The sequence below is a fragment of the Gymnoscopelus microlampas genome (assembly GCF_963454915.1).
Source record: "Gymnoscopelus microlampas genome assembly, chromosome: 10".
In the NCBI taxonomy this organism is placed as follows: domain Eukaryota; kingdom Metazoa; phylum Chordata; class Actinopteri; order Myctophiformes; family Myctophidae; genus Gymnoscopelus; species Gymnoscopelus microlampas.
In genome coordinates, this window is record NC_139947.1 from 50,838,057 (window position 1) to 50,858,409 (window position 20,353).

The window sequence follows — 20,353 nt, forward strand, 5'->3', positions numbered from 1 at the left end:
CTTTCTTCTTTCCTTCCACAAGACTTTGATAAGATGTTGCTAACATTTTTAAAAGACTAAACGTCTGACACCCTCTCACACTAGAAGATTTTGAACCAAAAAAAAAGTGTGAGAGTGTGTCAGACTTTAGTCATTAAAACAATATTGTGGAAGTCTTGTGGTGTAAAGGGAGGCATCAGTCACAATTATATACGGCTCAAAGAAATGTAGGGAACACTTCTTTGATCCCTTAATTATTTTTCATGAACTGTGTACATACTGCACGCCACAGACTTTTTCCTGTGCTCAGTTTGCTTTAAAATAAATCATGGTTCATTTTGTTGTTGTTGATCATTTTGATGGCAGTTGTACCAAACACCCCCAGAAGCTACTGTGTGTGACAGAGCTGCCATTTCCTTTTGGACTGAATACCTTGTTGTATTTATATCATAACAATTCAATGAAGCTATATTTCACACTCAGTGTATATGCTGGATATCCAAGCATATGCACTGATAAGCAGATATTCAAGCTCATAGTACGTCACTTCATGTCGCGCTATGAGCTTGCAGATCTGCTATTTTTTTTAAATCGTGAAAATTTGTGACACATCTTTGAATATATATATATTTTTTTTAAAGTGAATATTTATTACTCAGATCTTTGCTTCAGAACAACATATTTTGAGATGCAAATACATATAATTTTGGGGGTCTTTGACATGAAAAAGTTTGAGCACCACTCATATAGCAACAGAAAACTCTTAGGATTTAGATGACATTCGCAGAATCGGCCTCAGGATTTAATGGGCTATAATCAAGATCATTTTAGCCAGTATGACAAAACAGATGCATCCTCATTCTGATAAGGATAAGGATAATTCCTTTTAACAGGTCGTTCATGAAAGTCCTTGCGGTCTTGTTTCCAATGAGAACCTGTGAGCAATTAGGGGTTAAGAGTCTTGCTCAGGGACAAATTTCATTTCATCGACACATATGCTGACATGGCCTGGAATCGAACCTGGGGCAACCAGGGCCTCTGGCTCCCTAGGCGGGCTCACTAACCACTCAGCTATGGCCGCCCCTAATGATGAGGTAGAATCCTCCTCATGGAGGTTCAGTGGTACTCAGTATCACAGGATGACATGAAGAGGTGGGAATAAGGTCCCAGGCCCGGCACCATTCAGTGACCTCCATCCACGTGGGGGTGGGGTGGAGGGGGGTCTACATGTCATCAGTTTAGAGATGGCTATTGGGCCGGTGTTCTCCAAACCTTTCTGTCTGGATCAGGGCTCACTTGGAAATCTCAAAAGCGTCCACCAAGGCCCACCCATCTGTCCACTTAACACGTCAACCGTGTTAGAGGGACGCTTTTGAGAGTCCCTTTCTGAGAGCATATTATTTTCAGTAGCTTGTGCGGACCAAACAAAATATGAAAGTTGCTATTTATCGTTATCACAATGAAAACTCATTTTTCCAAGGTATAGGCTATATTATCATTTTAATATTGTTATATTATCATTCAGATCTTAAGTGTTTGTCACTTATTTGGGGGCCCGTACTTGCAATACCCTCACGGCCCACAAGGTTGGGAATCGCTTTCGGGTTTCAGTCAGAATTGAAGAGATCCAAGACAATGTCATTGCTGAATGGACAGTTTATTAAGGCTTGATTTCTCCTATAATAAAGATAAACCAAGATAAGTTTTTTTTTTTTTTTTTTTTTTACTTTTTAGAACCATTACAGTTTTGTTATGCCCACTACAACTGTGGTCTACACAAGATAATTTGATTTTTCATTTTTTAGCTTTTTAACATTTCACGTCATTTGCTCCTTTAATAGTGTTGATACATTAATATTTTTTTTTTCTTGGCTAAAATCTGACATGCCTCTCTCTATTGCAGCAAAACATCTTTCCAAGACAGTTATAGTTCATTCAGTAAAAAAAAAAAATCCATCTTTTTAATAATTCATCCATTCGTAACTCTGCGTGTGTGTACAAATGCACCCATGAGGGTCCATTTGGTTCCATTTTGTACACATTCAGAGTTAAATGAACACTGGATTTTTTTTGTGTTACTGTTGCACCCTTATCACAACCAGTTCATGCTTCCTGAGTCAAAGATGCAGCTGTGGCTTGCGACTCGTATTTCAGTGGCATCCTTTTTTATACTCCATCCCTACGATGTGGCGTCGCTCGCCACCGCGGTCGGTGCCACAGACAGACAGAGTATAAATTAGGCTCTAATATAGCTCCTCGCCTCTCCCTCGGGTCCTGCGCTGATTTGAGAGAGCAGTATTGGTGTATAGGGAGGACAGGGGCGTTCCATATTGCTTTGACCAAACCATGCTTTCCCCTCCATTAAGTGCAGGTACAAGAGAAGAGGCAGGAGGAGGTTATTATGGATCCTACAAGAGGTTTTTAAAATTACCATCCGTTCCCCCCCTATACCCCATCACAAGGGTTTCACTGGCCAGGTAAAAAGGAAAAGAAAGGACAAAATAAATGAAAGTTATCTTGAGGGATATGAGGGGGGGTAGTGAATCAGACACACAAGGGACTCACCTCAGCAAAGTGCAGTACTTCTGCCATTTATCGGCTACACAGTAAAATTCTTAAGCGTCAATTTACCTCCGATAGTGTGAAAATATAACCAAATGAACCCTAAATGTGGTACACTCTCCAAGATTTAGATGTGACTCAGGTTAATTAAGTATAAATGGATCCATTTGGTTACATTTGTACATCCGGGTTACAAAAGGATAAATTAACACAGGGTTTTACTTCTGTAGGTACGCACAGCAAAATCTGGGGTGTCGATGATTTGACACTCCGGATTTTAGTGTGGTTAGAACTGACACGATTCAATACAGAACATGAATCGTGTATATAACCATATATATATATAAGATAAGCCTTTTAAAAAATAATACACATATATTAGTCCTAACTTGACAGTACAGGTGTAAATCGGCTTAATAATTCAAATGTTTCAAATTGCAACGGTCAATTTGGTGTCATGATGTATGTAGCTACATTGGGGTTTTTAATATCTATACCTCCCTCACTCACACACATACACACACACACACACAAAGAAAAGATCCCCTGTGTAGGAGAAAACATTGGCGACCACCTTTTCAGCCTCACTATTAATGTTTTCCACAAAATACCAAAGTGGCAGATGAAACAAATGGAGGAGAGAGAGAGAGAGAGAACCCACTGATCTTAACCACTTGAACCCCTGCATGCATGCATGCCTATTCTGGGAGGGGGGGGGGGCATTCGCCAAAAATAGCCGATCTACAAGCTCACAACGTGTCCCAACTGTAGATGGGCTATTTTTGGGGTCCAAGTACAGTTGTAAACTCAGGTGTCGTTTAACCCATTGATACCTGGAACGCATCTGTGTCACTTTAGATGTCTTTGGCTATTCAAAAATAGCAGATATACAAGCTCGTAGCGCGGCACCGAGTGCCGCGCTATGAACTTGTAGATCTGCTATTTTTGAGAAATCGTGAAAACATATTTTATTTATATTTTTTTCCAAAAATTGTTAGGATTTCGATTTTTTTAAAGAATCGCCTCAGGTCTAAAAAAAAAAACTAGAATAGTGGGTTTTAAGTGGTTAACTGTGCTACAGTGTTCTCAACACCAGTGACACGAGAACAAGAGGGGAACCGGCGCTGGAAATAAAGAACAGGAAACTGTAGAACGATAAACGTTGCCACCCTCGCCCTCAGCATCAAGTCTCGACCTGCCAGACTTTACACCAACAGTAGGCCTACAGCCTTGCCATACATGGGGCCACAATTCATCGAGAGAAGTGACTTTTATGTCCGTTTCAATGTTAGACGCGTTCTTTTCCACATTATTACCTGAAACGACTTTCCTTTGTATCGTAATCAATGGTTTCATTCTAGGACAAAACAAAAAAAAGTTTTCTTTTTTTTGTTGCAACAACGACCAAAAAACACACAGAAACCAACGTGTCATTCTTGTTTTTTCTTTTTCTTCTTACTCTTGATAGTAAATCAGTTACATTAATTTTAGGTTATACTTTTTTTTTTTTTTTAGGCTTTCTCCATGACTATAGGCTCCTACGTTAAAGCTTAGCAATACGAAGGACGTGATAACCTTAGCAAAACCAAATCTCAGAGAAATAAAAACAAAACAAAAAGAGGATTAACGCCTTTCTTTATGCTCCGTCGTAGGACGGAGTCGTATGCCATATAAACAGCCGATCTACAAGCTCACGGCGCGTCGCGTCCGCAACGCGCCGTGAGCTTACAGGGCGGTTATTTTTTCCGGCGCGCGACACCATCGAACGACAAGAGCATAAATGGGACTTAAGACAGAATGATGGTGAATGGACAAATATGTGATCCCCCCCCCCCTTTCTGGAAACTAAAAAGCAAAAATAACTATTCATTCAAATGTAGCAGTTACAACATTTCATAACTCTTGATTATAAAACAATTTAAAATGGTGGATGCAGGACATAGATTTCTCTCAGACTGGATCGTGAAAAACACCCAACAGAATCTTCCATGATGAAAACGTACAAAAAACCCCTTCAAAGACGTACATTACGACAACGCGATCGAATGAAACCGAAGCAGAAGAGAAGAGGGTCGTTGTGAGGGATGTTTCAAATAGTACAATTTGCTGATTTCTTTTTAAATGGTTTTTGAAAGAGCTCTGGTCGTTGGAGGACGCGAGCAGAGTCGCTTCCTTCACCAGAGGGCCTGTGCAATTCCTCCGCTTTGAAAACGCCTCCGAGTCCCGTGTGACGTCACACTTTTATCCCTGATTTCTCCAGCACTGTCACTGTTATAATATAGAGCGGTTCTTTTTTTTTTTTCTGTTTGTTTGAAGAAGTCATCGATAACTAGGAAAACAAAACATTAAGGCTCCAGAAAGAACAGGTTTTTCTGAAATGAAAATTGTCAGTAGTAAGCCAAAAAATAGAGATTTTTGTTGATCTTGAATGAAAAATAGATAAACCATTGAAGTTTTATTATTCGCACAGTTCCAAGTCATTGCCTTTTGGGGGATCCTCCAAACCCTTGTTGGCACAGTTAAATCTTCTGAAGCATGGCAATGTTGCCCCCCAGTGGTCAAACGGGGGCAGGACACGTTAAGTTCCTGATTGTACGGAAATATAAAGTGGCAGATCTTTTTTTTTTTTTCTGTCTCCATGGTGCAGTCAGTCAAACCCTGATTCGTTTGGAGAGAAGGGAGCGGGTGGGTGGAGTGGGGGCGGGGCTGGGGGTGGTGGGGGGGGGCAGGAGAGACAAACCCAGTCTGAGTACGAGATGGCGAGAACGATAAGAACAGAATCAGAACTTAAACAGTGTTGGTGTTGGTGGCTTTTAGGTAAATACATTAAATGAGCTTTGTTATCCCTGCACAAGAAGTGGGTGGTACATAGGGCAGAAAGCACAAGTTCTGGACGATGGCAGAGATTTTTCACCAGGATTAAATAGGAAATAAAAAAAAGGGCTTGGTTGTATTATTCGTATTTCTTCTTCTGTCTCTTTTTTTAAATCAAAAGTCCTAGTGTAACTGTTGATCAAAGCCAAGGATAAATGTCTTCTATTGTTTATTCCTGTTTTGGCGCTCCTGTGAGGGAGAGAAGACAAGAGGGTCAACGTTAGACAATGCAAACATCAAATGCCCTGCAGGGTTCTCTACATGCAAGAAGTCATCTAAAGATGAAAGCTGCGTCTAGCGCCGTGAATAGGGACGGGGCGATAATCGTTATCGTGATAAAAAAACGTTCACAGTAATCGTATCGCAGAGATTTAAATGTATCATGAAATTGTCCTCCGTCATACACTATAGGATGAATTAGCTTTAGTTGAGCTGCTAATTCAGTAACACTTAAACCCTCTATACTCGATAAAATGGACCTGAAAAGAGTGCATTTGGTACGCTCTTATTTCACTCTACACACCGCCCACAATAGGGATGCTGGGGGTTCAAGAGGTTAACAAAAGTGACATTTTAAGTTTTTAGCCAATGATTTTTTACCCCATTTTCTCCCCAATGTAGTCGTTATGCCAATCGATACCTCCCCACACACATTTCTGTGTTGTCACTGCTGTTATATCCTACTGACTCACCCACTACATTCTACGTTTTAAGCATATTTTGATAATGGCAATAATTACTTGTCACAATAATAGTGACATGTACATTTTCCTATGGTCCCATCACTAGTGGTGCACACACACAGCAAACAGTCAACATTTAGCCTTGTTTTCTCAGCCAGTTATGGAACGCTCAACAACAGTGAAGTAAGAGTTGAGTGAATGGAGTTGGGAACCGGATCCGACACGGAGGGAACCGTTTCCTGAACCGGGTTTTATCACACTGTCAGAGCTGGTATGTGGACTTCACGTCTCATATACAATTACAATAGTAATAACGGTTCTCAAAGTTTTTACCACCCTAACTCTGCGAGTGTGCAAATGGAACCAAATGGACCCGTAAGGGTCCATTTGGTTCCATTTGTACACTCAAGAGTTACAGACCTGTAAGGATCTATTTGGTTCCATTTGTACACTCTCAAGAGTTACAGACCTGTAAGGACCACTACAATGATAGGCATGCAATACTGTGTATGGTTGAATTTGCGTTTGTTTCTTTAATGCAAAATATAGATTTAAAATACAGTAATCGTTAAAGGGAATCGTTGAGAGGGAATCATTAAGGAATCGGAATCGTAAAAAAAAAAAAAAGAAGGATGCTAACCCTGGAATGCTCAACAACTGTGAAATAAATACAGAGTTTGTGAAGAAAAAGGCTCTTTACCTGATCCAACCGAGAACGGGTCGGGATGGGAGCAGGCTCAAAGGTCTGTGGACAGGAGGCATTGGGTTAGGGGTGCAACCGTTAATCAAACTAAACCCATTTGATACAAAATAATGTCATTTTAATTAATCAAATACACTTTAAGAAAATACACAAAAATAGCCGATTTCTACAAGCTCACAATTCATCGCAAGCTTTTAGATCAGCTATTTTTGCAATCATTACGCAATGCAAATATAGTACAGAATAGGGCTAAAAAGGACCACTTCGCCATTTTTCCACCTAACTTCATGTATTTGGTCCTCCCTTAGTGCTCATTATAAGACGGCCCCATTTCTTTCTGTGTCTCAGAGGGCTGTGGGCATTTCAGAGACCTGCCCTACCAGTGACATCATCATCAGAAGGCAGGTTTGGTCACTTATTAGTCATTAATGCACGAACAATGGCTTCCATTTCAGCACAACGCTAACGTTCCGGGAAGGGAAAAGGCTGTTAGGTTTCTATTTGCTTTGAATCCCCATCGATGATGATGTCATTGGCAGGCAGGTTCCTCCTGAACTGTGCACACTGTGCCCACTGCCCACCAACAAGACAGAGCGAGTAGAGACAGAAATGGTGCCATCTTATAATGGGCATTAGTGAGGGCCGATTCTATGAATATTTGGTTGGAAAAGGCTGAAGTCCTCCTTTAAGCCGTGAACCCCTATTTGTAACTACACCTTTCAAGACGGGAACCTGTTTTGGGATTGTTGTTGCTATGTACGGTAAATAGCAGCATACATTTTTTTGATTTTTTTCTAAAATTTTGAATACATTTTTGAAGTTTTTCAGAAAACTGACCTATGTTTCTTGAAAAACGTTGAATAAAAAAAACACAATAATAATAATGTTGCTATACAGCAGTGGTTCTCAACCAGTGGTCCTTGAGGGGGTTCCAGGGGGTCCCCAGCCAAATTAATAGTTAGGAACCAAATTGACCCTTGTGTGTCTGTAACTCTGAGAGTGTACAAATGGAACCAAATGGACCCGTTAGGGTCCATTTGGTTCCATTTGTACACTCTCAGAGTTAAATGAACACTAATGATGAAGATACAGTGTAGATTGGGACCCCCAAGAAATCAAAATGGTTGAGTCCCTGGCATATCTTTTCAAATGGGGGTCCGTGGGCTAATATGTGTCAATTTGGGGGGTCCTTGACGCGAAAAAGGTTGAAAACCAATGCTATATAGCAACAACGAACTAATACTACACAGAGATGTTTTCCGTCTTGAAAGGTATAACAACGTATAGGTGTTCCAGGTTCTAAACAGGTAAAAGTAATAAGAATAAAGATGGCTGCAGGTCTAGTGATGACTCACACCCACCTTACGTACTTCCTCCTCCTCCTCCTGCCTCTTCTCGTAGTGGGAGAAGTCGTCGAAGATGGAGGTGGTGTGTTTGTAGGTGGCGATGATCTTCAGCACCTGCTTGGCCTTCTCCAGGGGAACCTCCTGGGTGTCGCGGGAGTTGGTCACCGGCTTGTTGTCGTTGTTCTCCAGGCGGATGTGGCGCAGCTGGCTGTTGGGCACGTCCTTAACGAACAGCCAGGCCACGTCGAACTTGCCCTTCCACTTGTCCTGCGCCCAGACACCGGCGCTGGTGCCGTAGTCCACGGGCGAGCGCATCTCCGCCACGCCGCAGAAGTGGCCGCTGCCGTTGACGCTGAACAGCAGGTAGACGGGGCCCTTGGCGTTCAGGGAGCGGAAGGCCGAGTCCAGCCGCTTGTTGCCGTGCTCCGTGCTGCACCAGATGGAGTACTTGATGGAGCGGTGGATGTCGTCCTCCGAGTAGCTCTTGATGATGAACACGCGGCCGTTCTTCAGGTTCCACTCGAACTCCTTGGGGTTGTAGCTGTGGTTGGCGCGCAGCTTGTCCAGCACGGGGTGGGACTCCCCGCCGGGGCCCCCTCCCCCCAGGCACACGGAGCCCGGGAGCCCGCCGTTGCCTCCGACCATGCCCATCACGCCGCCGCCCTCCATGCCCCCCGGCCCGCCCTGCTGCTGCCCGTAGCCCATGTTGTTGCGGTTGCGCGGGGCCACCCAGCGGGTCTGCGGGGGCGGCGGCTGGCTGTGGTTCTGGTAGGGCTGCGGGGGAGGCTGGTGGTGCTGGTGGTGGTGCTGGGGCTGTAAGGCCATGGTTTGCATCTGGGGTTGTTGGACCAGGGACTGGGGAGGGGGGGGGCCCTGCTGCATGGGGCCCTGCTGCATCTGGGTCTGGTGGGGGGGCATGCCGTGGGCCAGGCCCATGGCCTGCTGCTGCTGGGGGCCGTTGCCGCCCACGGAGCCGCTCTTGTCCCAGGTGCCAATGTTCATGTTGTGTTTGATGGGCGGCGGGGGGAGGGCGCCCCCCGGCATGGGCATGCCCGGCTTCACCTTGGCCTTCAGCTGCTGGGGCTTGGCCGGCTTGCTGGCGATGGCCGCCCAGGAGGTGGGCTTGTTGGGCGGGGGCATGCCGATGGGCGTGGCCCCGTTGCCCTGGGCGGGGCCCACGTTGTGGGCGACGGGCCCGCCGATCACCGAGCCCACGGCCTTGACGCCCCCCGACCCCCCGCCCTGCCCGCCCACGTCCTGCCCGCCGATCTTCAGGCCGACCATGCCCTGCTCCAGGCTGTTCATGCCGGGCGCCTTGTTGAGGGTGTCGCTGTGGAAGCCCGTCTGCCCGTCGGGCACCAGGGTGCCGCCCAGAGAGCTGGGGGGGTAGCTGTAGCTGCCCCCGTAGGCCGAGCTCTGAGTCTGCTGGCCCTGCGAGCCGGCGCTGGTGCCCCAGGCGGAGAAGGCCGGGTTCTCGGGGAAAAAGTTAAACCTGTGCGGGTAGATGCTGCTGCCCAGGCCCCCCGGCTGGCCGAACACCGTGTCCGGCATGAAGTGGTGGTCTCCATTGCTCAAGGGTCCGTAGGGGGTGAGGTACGGAATGGGGGGGTCTCCGCCGGTGGACCAGGGGGCCTCGCTGAGGGGATAGGGGAATCCGATGGAGGGGGCGTAGTAGCTGGACAGGTAGGGGTCGGTCATGGACTGGTAGCTGTTATTCTGGAAACATGGAAGTCATGGATGAGTCGTTTATACTTTTGAGCCAAATTGACTTAAATCATTGGCTTTTAGCAAAGGCAACTTAAAGGTAGGGTAAGTGATTTACATTGGTTAAAATAAGTGTTAAATAGCTCTATATTCTGATAGTACTCATTGCTATAGAGTGTTTGTTCAGTAAAAGGAGTCTCCTTGTCTCTCCAGCTCTTTATAAAACAGAAAATGCATTTTCGTTTCAGCTTGTTTCATTTCCAATTTTATCCAATCAGGATAGAGAACTCAATCAGGATACAGATTAAACAAGTGAAATTGGAAGTGATGACACTAAGAAATGAGCAGACAAAATTGGAACTGGAACACCATAAAAAATAAGCTTAAAATAGGTACTTTCTCCTGATTGGCTGAGATTTTGACACCTACCGGAACATGTATTTTCTGTTTATTAAAGAGCTGGAGAGACAGGGAGACTCCTGTTACTGAACAAACACTCTATAGCAATGATTACTATCATAATATAGTGCTTTAACCTTTTAACAAAATACTTTTTGTTTTAACCAAAAAATATCACTTACCCTACCTTTAAGCAAACTGTTGCTTTACTGTCACTGTGTTGCCTTTTTTCAAATAAAGAATTCAAAAGAATTGTGAATTGATGTGCGTTTACCTGAGTTGATTGACCAGTGAGGTATGGCTCAAAGTCATTGTCGTGGACAGTCTCTTTCTGATGCAGTGAACCATTTTGCACTGAAAGAAAACAACACCAAATCAATATAAGGTATTAACATATAGCTGAGTGTCTCTAGAAAGATGTAAGCATTTACTGAAACTATAAGACATAAGCATGAACAATTGATTTGGTTTAAAATATGTGAACCTGAGCAACGCAACTGGCCGACCGCCAGCCAAAAGACTATAAAAAGACACAATGCATTAAAAGAACAGGCTACAATATGTGCATCATGTATGCACACAGACCATTACATTAACACATTGGCTGCCAAAAACGCAGATCTGCGTTCTTTTGAGGCCTTACAACGCAGGCTGCCAAGAACGCAGATCTGCGTTCTTTTAAAAAAATTACTTAGATTTGACCCAAAGACCAAGGAGATATGATTTTTCGAAGATTTAGACTCCCATCCACTTCCTTGTTAACTTAAAACTTAAAAATTCTGTAACTCGGCTCCTGAGTACTTTTATTTTTTCATTGAAAAAGTCTGGCAGTCTACTGTAGAAAATAAATAAATAATTCTGGCAGCCAATGTGTAACAGACCAACTGCCTTTTTAGATCTAAAGGCCCTATTGATTTTGGTATCCTCCATCCTTGGAGGAGCCCATTTTTTTGTTGTTGCTGTTGTTTTGTTGCAGCTTGAACAACAAATGTCTAAATGAAATATTATTTCTGCTGGACAAAATAGATCTTCAGAGTTCATCAAAGTTAGTCACAGATGAGAACTATTTAGCTGTGTATGCTCGGAACACTGAGTGTAAACATCACAGGAATTACAATAAACTTTTTTTTGAATAAAAAAGCATTTGTGAACCCCCCCCCCCCCCCCCCCCCACCCCATACTGCCACTCTGTTTCCTAAAGAATTAACACAATTTGGGATGTCAACGCCACGGTTATTAAAAAATATCCAAATATGATTATAGTTAACTTAGCATAATAATGAATATGCATTTGCGCACCCGGTACTAGTTTAGAGAGAGATATGAGCAGACGTCCAAGCGAGCCATTACGCAATTGGACGAAAACAAATACAATTCACGGACATAAACATGTTACTTCTGAGGAAAATGGGCAAGTAAACAAAATAGAGATCTACTTCCACCACTCCTGGAAATGAATCAATCCACTAGAAAGTAACATTAACAGCCTCTCATTGTCCATTTCCCCCAGACTGGCTGCCTTAGCCATATGCTAGCTCAGCTGCATGGAACGTGAATATAATAGGAGCGGTTTCCTAAACATGTAGCACAACATGTAGAATTATGTTTAGGTATCATGGTTCTAAAGCTATGTTCTTCCTGTCCTACATATAGCCAACCAGTTGAAGAAATTGCAGATTGAGGCTTTAACCATTCTGAGACCATTAGGGTTCATGGAGGACGCTTCTGAACAACATGAATTCTATTGCTAGTTAGACCACTTCAAATACTCTTTAGTCTTTAATCTTAAAAGCAACTAATGACCGATCGAAATTAGCCGATCTACAAGCTCACAACGTGTGGCAGCGCGACACATTGTGAGCATGTAGATCTGCTAATTTCGTTGCACGCTTCCATAGAAGACATGCTGGCGTCCATCTATGGCATACTGTACATGGGCCACATGCGGCCCCCACCTTCACTTAATGCGACCCGCAGGTTAATATCGGAATACCGATATATCATTGATTTCAGCTGTTACAATTCCAAACATGCAAACATGACCCGCTTTAATGACTTCAGTCTATATTAGTAGCTTAATGACTAGTATAAAAATTCTGTTGTCTTTTTTATGTCCAATGTATTTATATTTAAGTTCATGAAGTTAGTATGACTAAATGAATTTGAAATTAAATAAATATGTTACTTTTCAGGATTCCAATTCAAAAATAGCAAAAAGAAAAACAGGATTCCAATTCAAAAATAGCAAAAAAATAGCCGATCTACAAGCGCAAAACGCGTCGCGACGCGTTTTGAGCTTGTAGATCGGCTATTTTTGATACATTTGTGCGACAAAGAATGGCAAAGTACGGCATTAATTTACAAAAACAAGACCAGGAGACCTGGTTCTGCCGGACCCAGAAGAACCAAGGTCCCTTTTATGCCCATGTATGGACGAAATGGACCGAGGTCCCTTTTATGCCCATGTATGGACGAAAGAGGGACAAAGCCTCATGTAGGCCTTGGGTCTGGCAGAAAGCTAAAATACGGAGATAAGAGGTGTCTGCCCGAAGGTATATGCAATGTGGCCCTCTGGAGTGAGTGTGGAAATATAGTGGCCCTCTACATCATCAAAGTTGCATCACCCCTGATCTATGGAATCCAAATGACTAAAATCAACTGTGGTGGCAACTGATAACTTTATCTGTGGCGTGTGGCGTGCCACTGGGGCTGGTGTTGGTGAACCATACAAACAGTCAGCCAACAGAAAAGCTCCCCCCTCGGACATACCTGTAGACTACACCAGGTACTGATTACTTTTTGTTGCTCTCCCTCATGGAGCTACTTGCGGATTATACCAGGGTCAGTCCACCCTTAGGTGAACACGCACTGACCCTCTGCACCTTAATCCCCATGTATAACGCACAAACTTTTTTTTATTTTTATTTTTTTTATTATTGCGCTCTTTTTCTCTCTAAGCACCTTAGCGTCTATAAGTATATCATGCACAGTATACATACATTGCTGCTATGCTCAGGCACCTTAGTTTGTCTCTTATCTCAGGTACTTTGTAAATATGTAGATAACTTGTTTTTGGCCTTCTATTGTTCTCTGTTGATCTCCTTCCCACTTAACCCCCTACCCCTCTTCTTTTTCTCTCTCCCCACTCTTCTTTCTACGGAATTTAACGTTGCGATGGGGAGTGATGTACAAAAACGAATTTCACCCACTGTTTTACCTTGTAAACCTGTGATGTGACAATAAACCTGATTCTGATTCTGAACAGTGTGCACTAGATTGTTACCCAAACACGTTGACATGTTCATCTTCCTTTAAAAAAAATAACGTAGACTACCGCAGTGGTTCTCAAACGTTTTCATGTCAAATTGATATGCGTTTGACCATGGACCCCCCCATCTGAAAATATTATATAAATATTGCCAGGGAGGGGGGGACTCCCAGAAGAGATTTGTATTTAAAAATTCTAAATTATTCAAGAGTTCTCAAAAAAAAAGCAGATGCTGCTATTTTTGAATAGCCAAAGTATAAAATATGAATGAAGTGGTTAAAATGATTGTGATGCTATATTAACCAGTGGGGACCCCCTGGACCCCCCTTTGAAACCACACAAGCAGCTAGTGGACTGGGATGGGTAAAGCTGCGTAGGTTGCCGACCACATTTGAGCTGCATTTAGCCTGATTTACAACATAATCATAATTAAAAAAGGAGCCTAAATATACGTCTAGCATTCTGAAATGTTCATTCTGTGTACATGCATTTAGAATTTGGGGTTGGATATGCGGGTCATCATAAATGTATTTCTGTCTTACAAATACCCTACAAAACAAATACATGTATTTCACTTCTCATTTAATAACCTTTAATTAACTGAATAATGATGTTGGCTAACCGATTGCAAAACTATCGGCTAGCGACACACCTGGACACAATATGTAAAATGACCATGTTTAGGTACTATCGTTCTAAACCTATGCTGTACAACATACGGCCAACCAGTTGGAAAAAAATAATCATGATTGATGATCATAATCTTTGCTTTTATGAAATATCCAAGACCATTAGGGTTTATGGAATATGCTTGTATGTATGTATTCATTCTATAGTTCAGGGGTCTTCAACCTTTTCAGGCCAAGGACCCCCTAGCTGAGAGAGTTTTCAGGCCAAGGACCCCCTAGCTGAGAGAGATGAAGCAGGGACCCCCTCTACATATTGTATAAAAGTGTGTTTCAGATTAAATCTTTCCATAGATTTCGACAGTGTTGTGTGAACTAGTGTTTTTTGTTTATTTCACTTAAACCCAAGTCAATACTTCAATCGTTGGCTCTGTACTTGATCTGCTCTTTTTTCCTTCTACACCAAACCTCTTTGCCGAAAATAGCCGATCTACAAGCTCACAACGCCTCGTATTTCCCCTCAGAATAGGGTTTCTAAGGTTGAAGGTGTTAATGTAAAAAAGAAATCATATCACTCAAAGATTTGGTGGCCCCCCTTTAGTAACTCTGAGGACCCCCTAGGGGTCCCGGACCCCCTGTTGAAGACCCCTGCTATAGCTAGTTTGACAAATTCAAATACTTAATTTTAAAATAAATGTAACATCTATGACTTCACCTGCCACATGGGTTACTTATAGGGTTATGCCTGATTTATACTTGGTTGTGAAGCAGTCCATGTCCAACAAATAGCAGATCTACAAGCTCACAGTCACAACACGTCGCGTTGGCCTTGTAGATCGGCTATTTCTGTTGCGTGACACTAAGCAATCCAAACGACTGACATCAGTTATGGCAACTGAGAACTATAATCCATGCATCACAACTCAACTTAAGACGAGTCATTTTAAAAAGGCAATAAAAATGTAAACCACTCATCCACCTGCATTTTGATTGTTCTGTAATAAGTACAAAGGTATAAAAGATAATAATGACATCTGTTGAGAGGTCATTAGCTCTCTCTGTGAGAGGCTGTGCTATCAGTCCCGGGTTCACTTTGCATATTGAGTTTGTCATCCTCCACAAATAACCAAGCTGGACCATATGACTGACAGCAGCCAGCCAGGCCCTTGAGAAGGGCCTAACCTGGAAGTGAATCAGACCCAGAGCCATGCTGTCCCTCCAGCCAGCCAGGGGCCTGCGAGGTCAAGCTGACTCAAGACCTGCCCTGTCAGTCACTCAGCAGCACGCTGCGCTGTGACGGGCCGGGCGTAAAGCAAACCAAACCACAGCTCAACAACACGTCACACCAACGATTAAGAGGCCACGCTGATAACAAACATTATCATCCACACCCATCAGCGTCAGCCGGCCAGGGACCGCTTGGCAAGCTAGCTGCGTGATCCGCGGTTCGTTCAACTGGAGGATGTGTGCGTTGTGTACGAGGAGGGGGGGGGGGGAGAGTGACACATTTCAAACACCCCGTCTCATGTTCAAGTCATAAATCACATCACATTTCTCTCACAGCAGCGGGGTGTGTGTGGGGACAGTTGTAAAAATCAATGTACAGGATAGAAATGCTTGGTTTAAGATGATTACACTGCTCTTGTTTTTGCCAGACCTGAAAGGTATGGCCTACACGAGCCTTTGTCACCAATTTGTCCATACATGGTATGTCTGGTTGTGGTTAAGTTTCTTATGCATGAATAAATAGGCACAGACTAGTCGTGACATCACTATTATGTCACAAGTATAAATACGGTTGGTATATAACGTAAGATTTCAGAATTAGACTTCACACGACTTCACACAACACCGGCTTAGGTCTGGCACAACCAGGTCTCCTGGTCTTTTTAACCCATTAAGACCTGGAACTGTGTCATTTTTAGATTTGAGCTAAAAAGCATTATTTTACACTTTTGGCTATTTTTGAAAAATCGTGAAAATGAGTGCAAATCTTTGAAATATATATATATTTTAAAGCGAACATTTTTAACTCAAATCGTTGCTTCTGGGGGTCGTTGCTTCCCTGGAACAAAATATTTTGATGGGGGTCCGCGGCCAAATACATATCATTTTGGGGGTCCTTGACATGAAAAAGATTGAGAACCACTGATTTAGAAACATACGTTTTTCAGAATACTGTTGAGATTTAGGAGACATGTAGAACCGGCTTCAGGTCTCAATGGGTAGATGATTACACTGCTCTTGTTTTCAAGTACAGAACACAATAAGACTACAAAAGCACTGACTGTGCTATCTATGATATAAAAAACATTTAGCAATAAGGACCAACAGACAGACAGCTTCATGCTATGGATCTGAGCTGCAGGTACAACAACAGGTAAATAACTTCTTGTCCGCTCCCTTGGCTCTAAGGCAGGTGAAGTTAAACCACATGATGATGAACCCCTACCGTACCTTTTCTGGGCATGTCATGATAGGCGGACTTTCAACGAAAATAGCCGATCTATTAGCTCAGCTTGTAGATCGGCTATTTTCGCCAAAGATAATGATATATTGGTTATATGGCGGAGGGGGGGGGGGCAAAGTATAGACCCCGGGTGTACTCCAGTCAACAAGGTATATAGGGTTTAAGGCAGGGGTCTCCAACGTTTTCAGGCCAATGACCCCCTAGCTGAGAGAGAGATGAAGCAGGGACCCCCTCTATGTTGTATAAAATTGTGTTTCAGATAAACTTTTGCTGCTCTTTTTTTCCCTCTACACCTATACCTCTTTGCCAAAAATAGCAGATCTACAAGCGTGTAGATCTGCTATTTTTGGCTAAAGTTCTCCTCAGAAAAGGGACGCTAGGGTTCAAGTGGTTAATGTAAAAAAAAGAAAAAATCATATCACACAAAGATTTGGCGGACCCCCTGTATTAACTCTGAGGACCCCCTAGGGGTCCCGGAACCCCTGTTGAAGACCCCTGGTTTAGGGTGTTAAAAAATTCACCAGCCTCTTTCAACATTTTAGCATCCAAATTCAACGTTTTGGATAGAAAGGAGCCTCCAAACGTTGCCTGGTTTACCCATCAAGGTTACTTGATGGGTAACCAACCAGCTGTGTGCAGAAAGTAACCAGCTGGTGACTAGTGTTACGTTCACATTTCCCTTCTGCAGATCAAGCATCATCTTGGGACAGAAAGAGAAGAGTCACATTCATATACAGCTGCTTCTGCAAGGATGTGGTGTGGCTTGAAAGTAGTGCATGTGTGTATGTGTATGCCTTCTGAATTATCCATGGGAGAAAGAAATGTGTGACTGACTTTGGAGCTAGCAATGGTGATCAACAATGGTCTGGAAGAAGGGGGGGGGGGGGGGGGGGGGGGGGGGAAGCTGGGGCCCAAAACAAAAACATGAATTCTGTTTGAATTGAAACCACCCGACCTAGTCCTTTTTATGCCCTGTAGCAAACTCACCTTTAGATGCTTGTCCCTTTGATCTCTGCATCCACGTTAGACCATGCAAAGAGGGGGGAGAGAGAGAGAGAGAGAGAGAGAGAGAGAGAGGGAAAAAAAAGCAGACGTCATGGTCATTTCCAGTTTATAAAGATTTACATCTACAGGTCTGCAAGCTCCCATAAGCCTAAACACAATGTCTACTTCCTGGACAGAGATGTTACAATAACTCAGTCTTACATTGCACCTATATAGGTCTTAGGGGGGGTGGGGGGGGGGGGGATTCCAAGCCAAAATCACATTTACATCGCATACAGACTCGTTTAGAAACGTAGGCTATAGTCAGTTAACGTTGGCCTGTGATGTTTATGATGATGTTGCTCTGGACTTGGGGTGGCTTAGCGTATTGTGTTATGTAATGCGTTCTACCAAAAGTACAGTAGCCACCAACAGAAGCTACAAACATAAGGGCCAAACCACCCACCAGACGGCCATGGAACGCTCTCTATGCATTACTGTGTGTTCCCAGGTATTAGTCACAGCCATCTGGATGGAAAAGTGGCCACAGAACCCCCCCGAGGTCTGTCCAAGTGTGATCTTTAACAAGCCGATCCTACAAGGTTTGCTAAACATCTTGTAGAATGCATTCATCATTAAAAAGAAGACACGAACACAACAGCCCCCTGGTGTCTTCTTCTTCCCCTTTAGCTAACCTAACACTCAAACCCGGCTGTAACGTCGGTTCGGTCGGTCGGTCGGGCTAGTTAAGGCTAGCTTAAAACAACCTATAACCCAGGACATAGCCACCGCCACGGGATAAACCCGTTAGCACCAGATTAGCTTAGCCATTAGCTTAGCCCTTAGCTTCCCAGAGACACACAGAGAGAGAGCCCGTCCTTTCCTACCTGAGGGTCAATGCTTGTGGCAGACATAATTCATCAAGCAAGTCCCTGGATTCTTCCTCCTTCACAGAGCCTTGAAGAGCCGTGTGACCCCCCGGGTCTGACAAAGATCCGTGTTTCTGCTGGACAGAGCCCAAAGTTCACCCCCCCACACACACAGTCAACACACTCACACAACCACACACACACAGTCAACACATACACACACGCACTGGGCTGCTTCAGCTCTCCGCCGCTTTAGCGTTTCGCTTCGTGGCTAGGCTAGTTAGCTTTGATGCTAATATAGGCTAACGTTAGCTCCGCTTTAGCGTTAGCTTCGTGGCTAGGCTAGTTAGCTTCGAGGCTAATATAGGCTAACGCTAGCTCAGCTGCTGTGTGTGTGTTATTTTCCGAGTCCAACACAACTTCCCACAGTTTTCTTTCAGTCGGTAGAGTTCCTTCTTCCTTTTTTCTTTTTGCACTTTGAGGGGCTTTTTTAAGACGTTATTCTGTTCTTCTGGACCGTGTTGTGTTTTAATATAATGTCCTCCTCCTCACGGTCTGGGTTGGTTTGTATAGGTTGGGTCTTTTTAGGTCCAAGTTAAAGAGAAGAGAGATTCTTCTCCTCCGCGACGCGACGCTACGGTGTACCGAGAAGAGATTCACAAGCCCTACCACTCACTGCTCTCTGCTCACTTCACTTCCCCAATGGCTGCTGTGTGTGTGTGTGTGTGTGTGTGTGTGTGTGTGTGTCCATCCGGGATCCCACACACACGCTGCTACGAGCCCACTTCGCCACGAGGGGGCGCAAAGTTAGCACGGAATGAAGAGATATAGAACAGGGGTCTTCAACGTTTTCAGGCCAAGGACCCCTTGGCCTGAGAGCGAGATAAAGCAGGGATCCCCCATTGTATATTGCAGGGGTCTTCAACAGGGGGTCCGGGACCCCTAGGGGGTCCTCAGAGTTACTACAGGGGGTCCGCCAAATCTATGTGTGATATGATTTTTTTTCCCCTTAACCACTTGAACCCTAGCATCCCTTTTCTGAGGAGAACTTTAGCCAAAAATAGCCGATCGATCTACCAGCTCACAACGCCTCGCAGCAAAGAGGTATCGGTGTAGAGGGAAACAAGAGCAGACCAAGTAAACACAAAAAGTTGAACCTGAAACACAATGTTATACAATATATAGGGGGTCCCTGCTTCATCTCTGTCTCAGCTAGGGGGTCCTTGGCCTGAAAACGTTGAAGACCCCTGGTATATTGTATAAAATATTTATTTTTTTCATAGATTTCATCGGCAAACTTCATAGACTTGTTTCACAGCACTATCATGTTGGATTCAGGTTAATGTGTATTTTCAGACATTTAACCATGCACTTAAACAATACTTAGTAAACCTGGCCTTTCACTCTGTACTTAGTCTGCTCTTTTCCCCCCCTACACCAAACCACTTTGCCGAAAATAGCAGATCTACAAGCGCACAACGCCTTGCAGCAGGTGGGTTGCCGATTTCAGCCAATCAGGAGGGTACCCATCATTTATCAGCTTCAGTTTTATAGTGTTCCAGACAAGTTCCACTTTTGTTTGGTCATTTCTTTGTGTCATCACTTCCCATTTCACTTGTTTAATCTGTATCCTGTCTGAGTACTTGCAGTGAATTTTTCAGGGTTAGGGTTAACCATTTTGTTACTGAACAAGCACTCTACATGTAGCAATGAGTAGCCTACTATCAGAATATAGAGCTATAGCTATTTAACACTTATTTTAACACAACAGGCTAGTATCACTTACCAATGCCTCTAAGTATTTCCATTTCTTTCTACTTTCTACTTCTTCTCCACTACAGGGTCCAACTCTATAGGACCACAGATCTGAACCTAGCTAAGTACAT

General features: G+C 43.7%; 1 protein-coding gene and 1 long non-coding RNA gene across 3 annotated transcripts; one reads left to right on the forward strand and one right to left on the reverse strand.

The window, feature by feature from the left end:
- The first annotated feature begins 1,119 nt into the window (after positions 1-1,119).
- Positions 1,120-3,363, forward strand: LOC311052916. The gene is made up of 2 exons (XR_014601573.1): positions 1,120-2,823; positions 2,890-3,363. It is a non-coding gene; the product is annotated as an uncharacterized lncRNA (long non-coding RNA).
- A 608-nt stretch (positions 3,364-3,971) lies between these two features.
- Positions 3,972-18,815, reverse strand: LOC311052911 (YTH domain-containing family protein 1-like). Of its 2 annotated transcripts, none has more exons than XM_084068214.1 (6): positions 18,486-18,815; positions 17,602-17,626; positions 10,525-10,604; positions 8,172-9,863; positions 6,799-6,843; positions 3,972-5,604 (listed from the first exon to the last, which is right to left on the reverse strand). In XM_084068214.1, exons 1-6 carry the CDS (start codon positions 18,510-18,512, stop codon positions 5,578-5,580), a joined length of 1,896 nt encoding a protein of 631 aa, XP_083924340.1. In that variant the 5' UTR covers positions 18,513-18,815; the 3' UTR covers positions 3,972-5,577. The 2 variants fall into 2 exon arrangements, with proteins under 2 accessions (XP_083924340.1, XP_083924339.1); XM_084068213.1 differs by having other exon boundaries at positions 8,163-9,863.
- Between the last annotated feature and the right edge of the window lie 1,538 nt (positions 18,816-20,353).

What these genes read in the sequence shown, in the direction of transcription:
- LOC311052911 (XM_084068213.1), bottom strand. Translation starts at nt 18,512, where the DNA reads ATGTCTGCCACAAGCATTGACCCTCAG. An exon ending in AAAGGGACAAGCATCTAAAG is followed by an intron (nt 10,605 to 17,601) that starts GTGAGTTTGCTA and finishes GTTTTCTTTCAG; the next exon opens with TGCAAAATGGTTCACTGCAT. An exon ending in AGGAGGAGGAAGTACGTAAG is followed by an intron (nt 6,844 to 8,162) that starts GTGGGTGTGAGT and finishes TCCTGTCCACAG; the next exon opens with ACCTTTGAGCCTGCTCCCAT.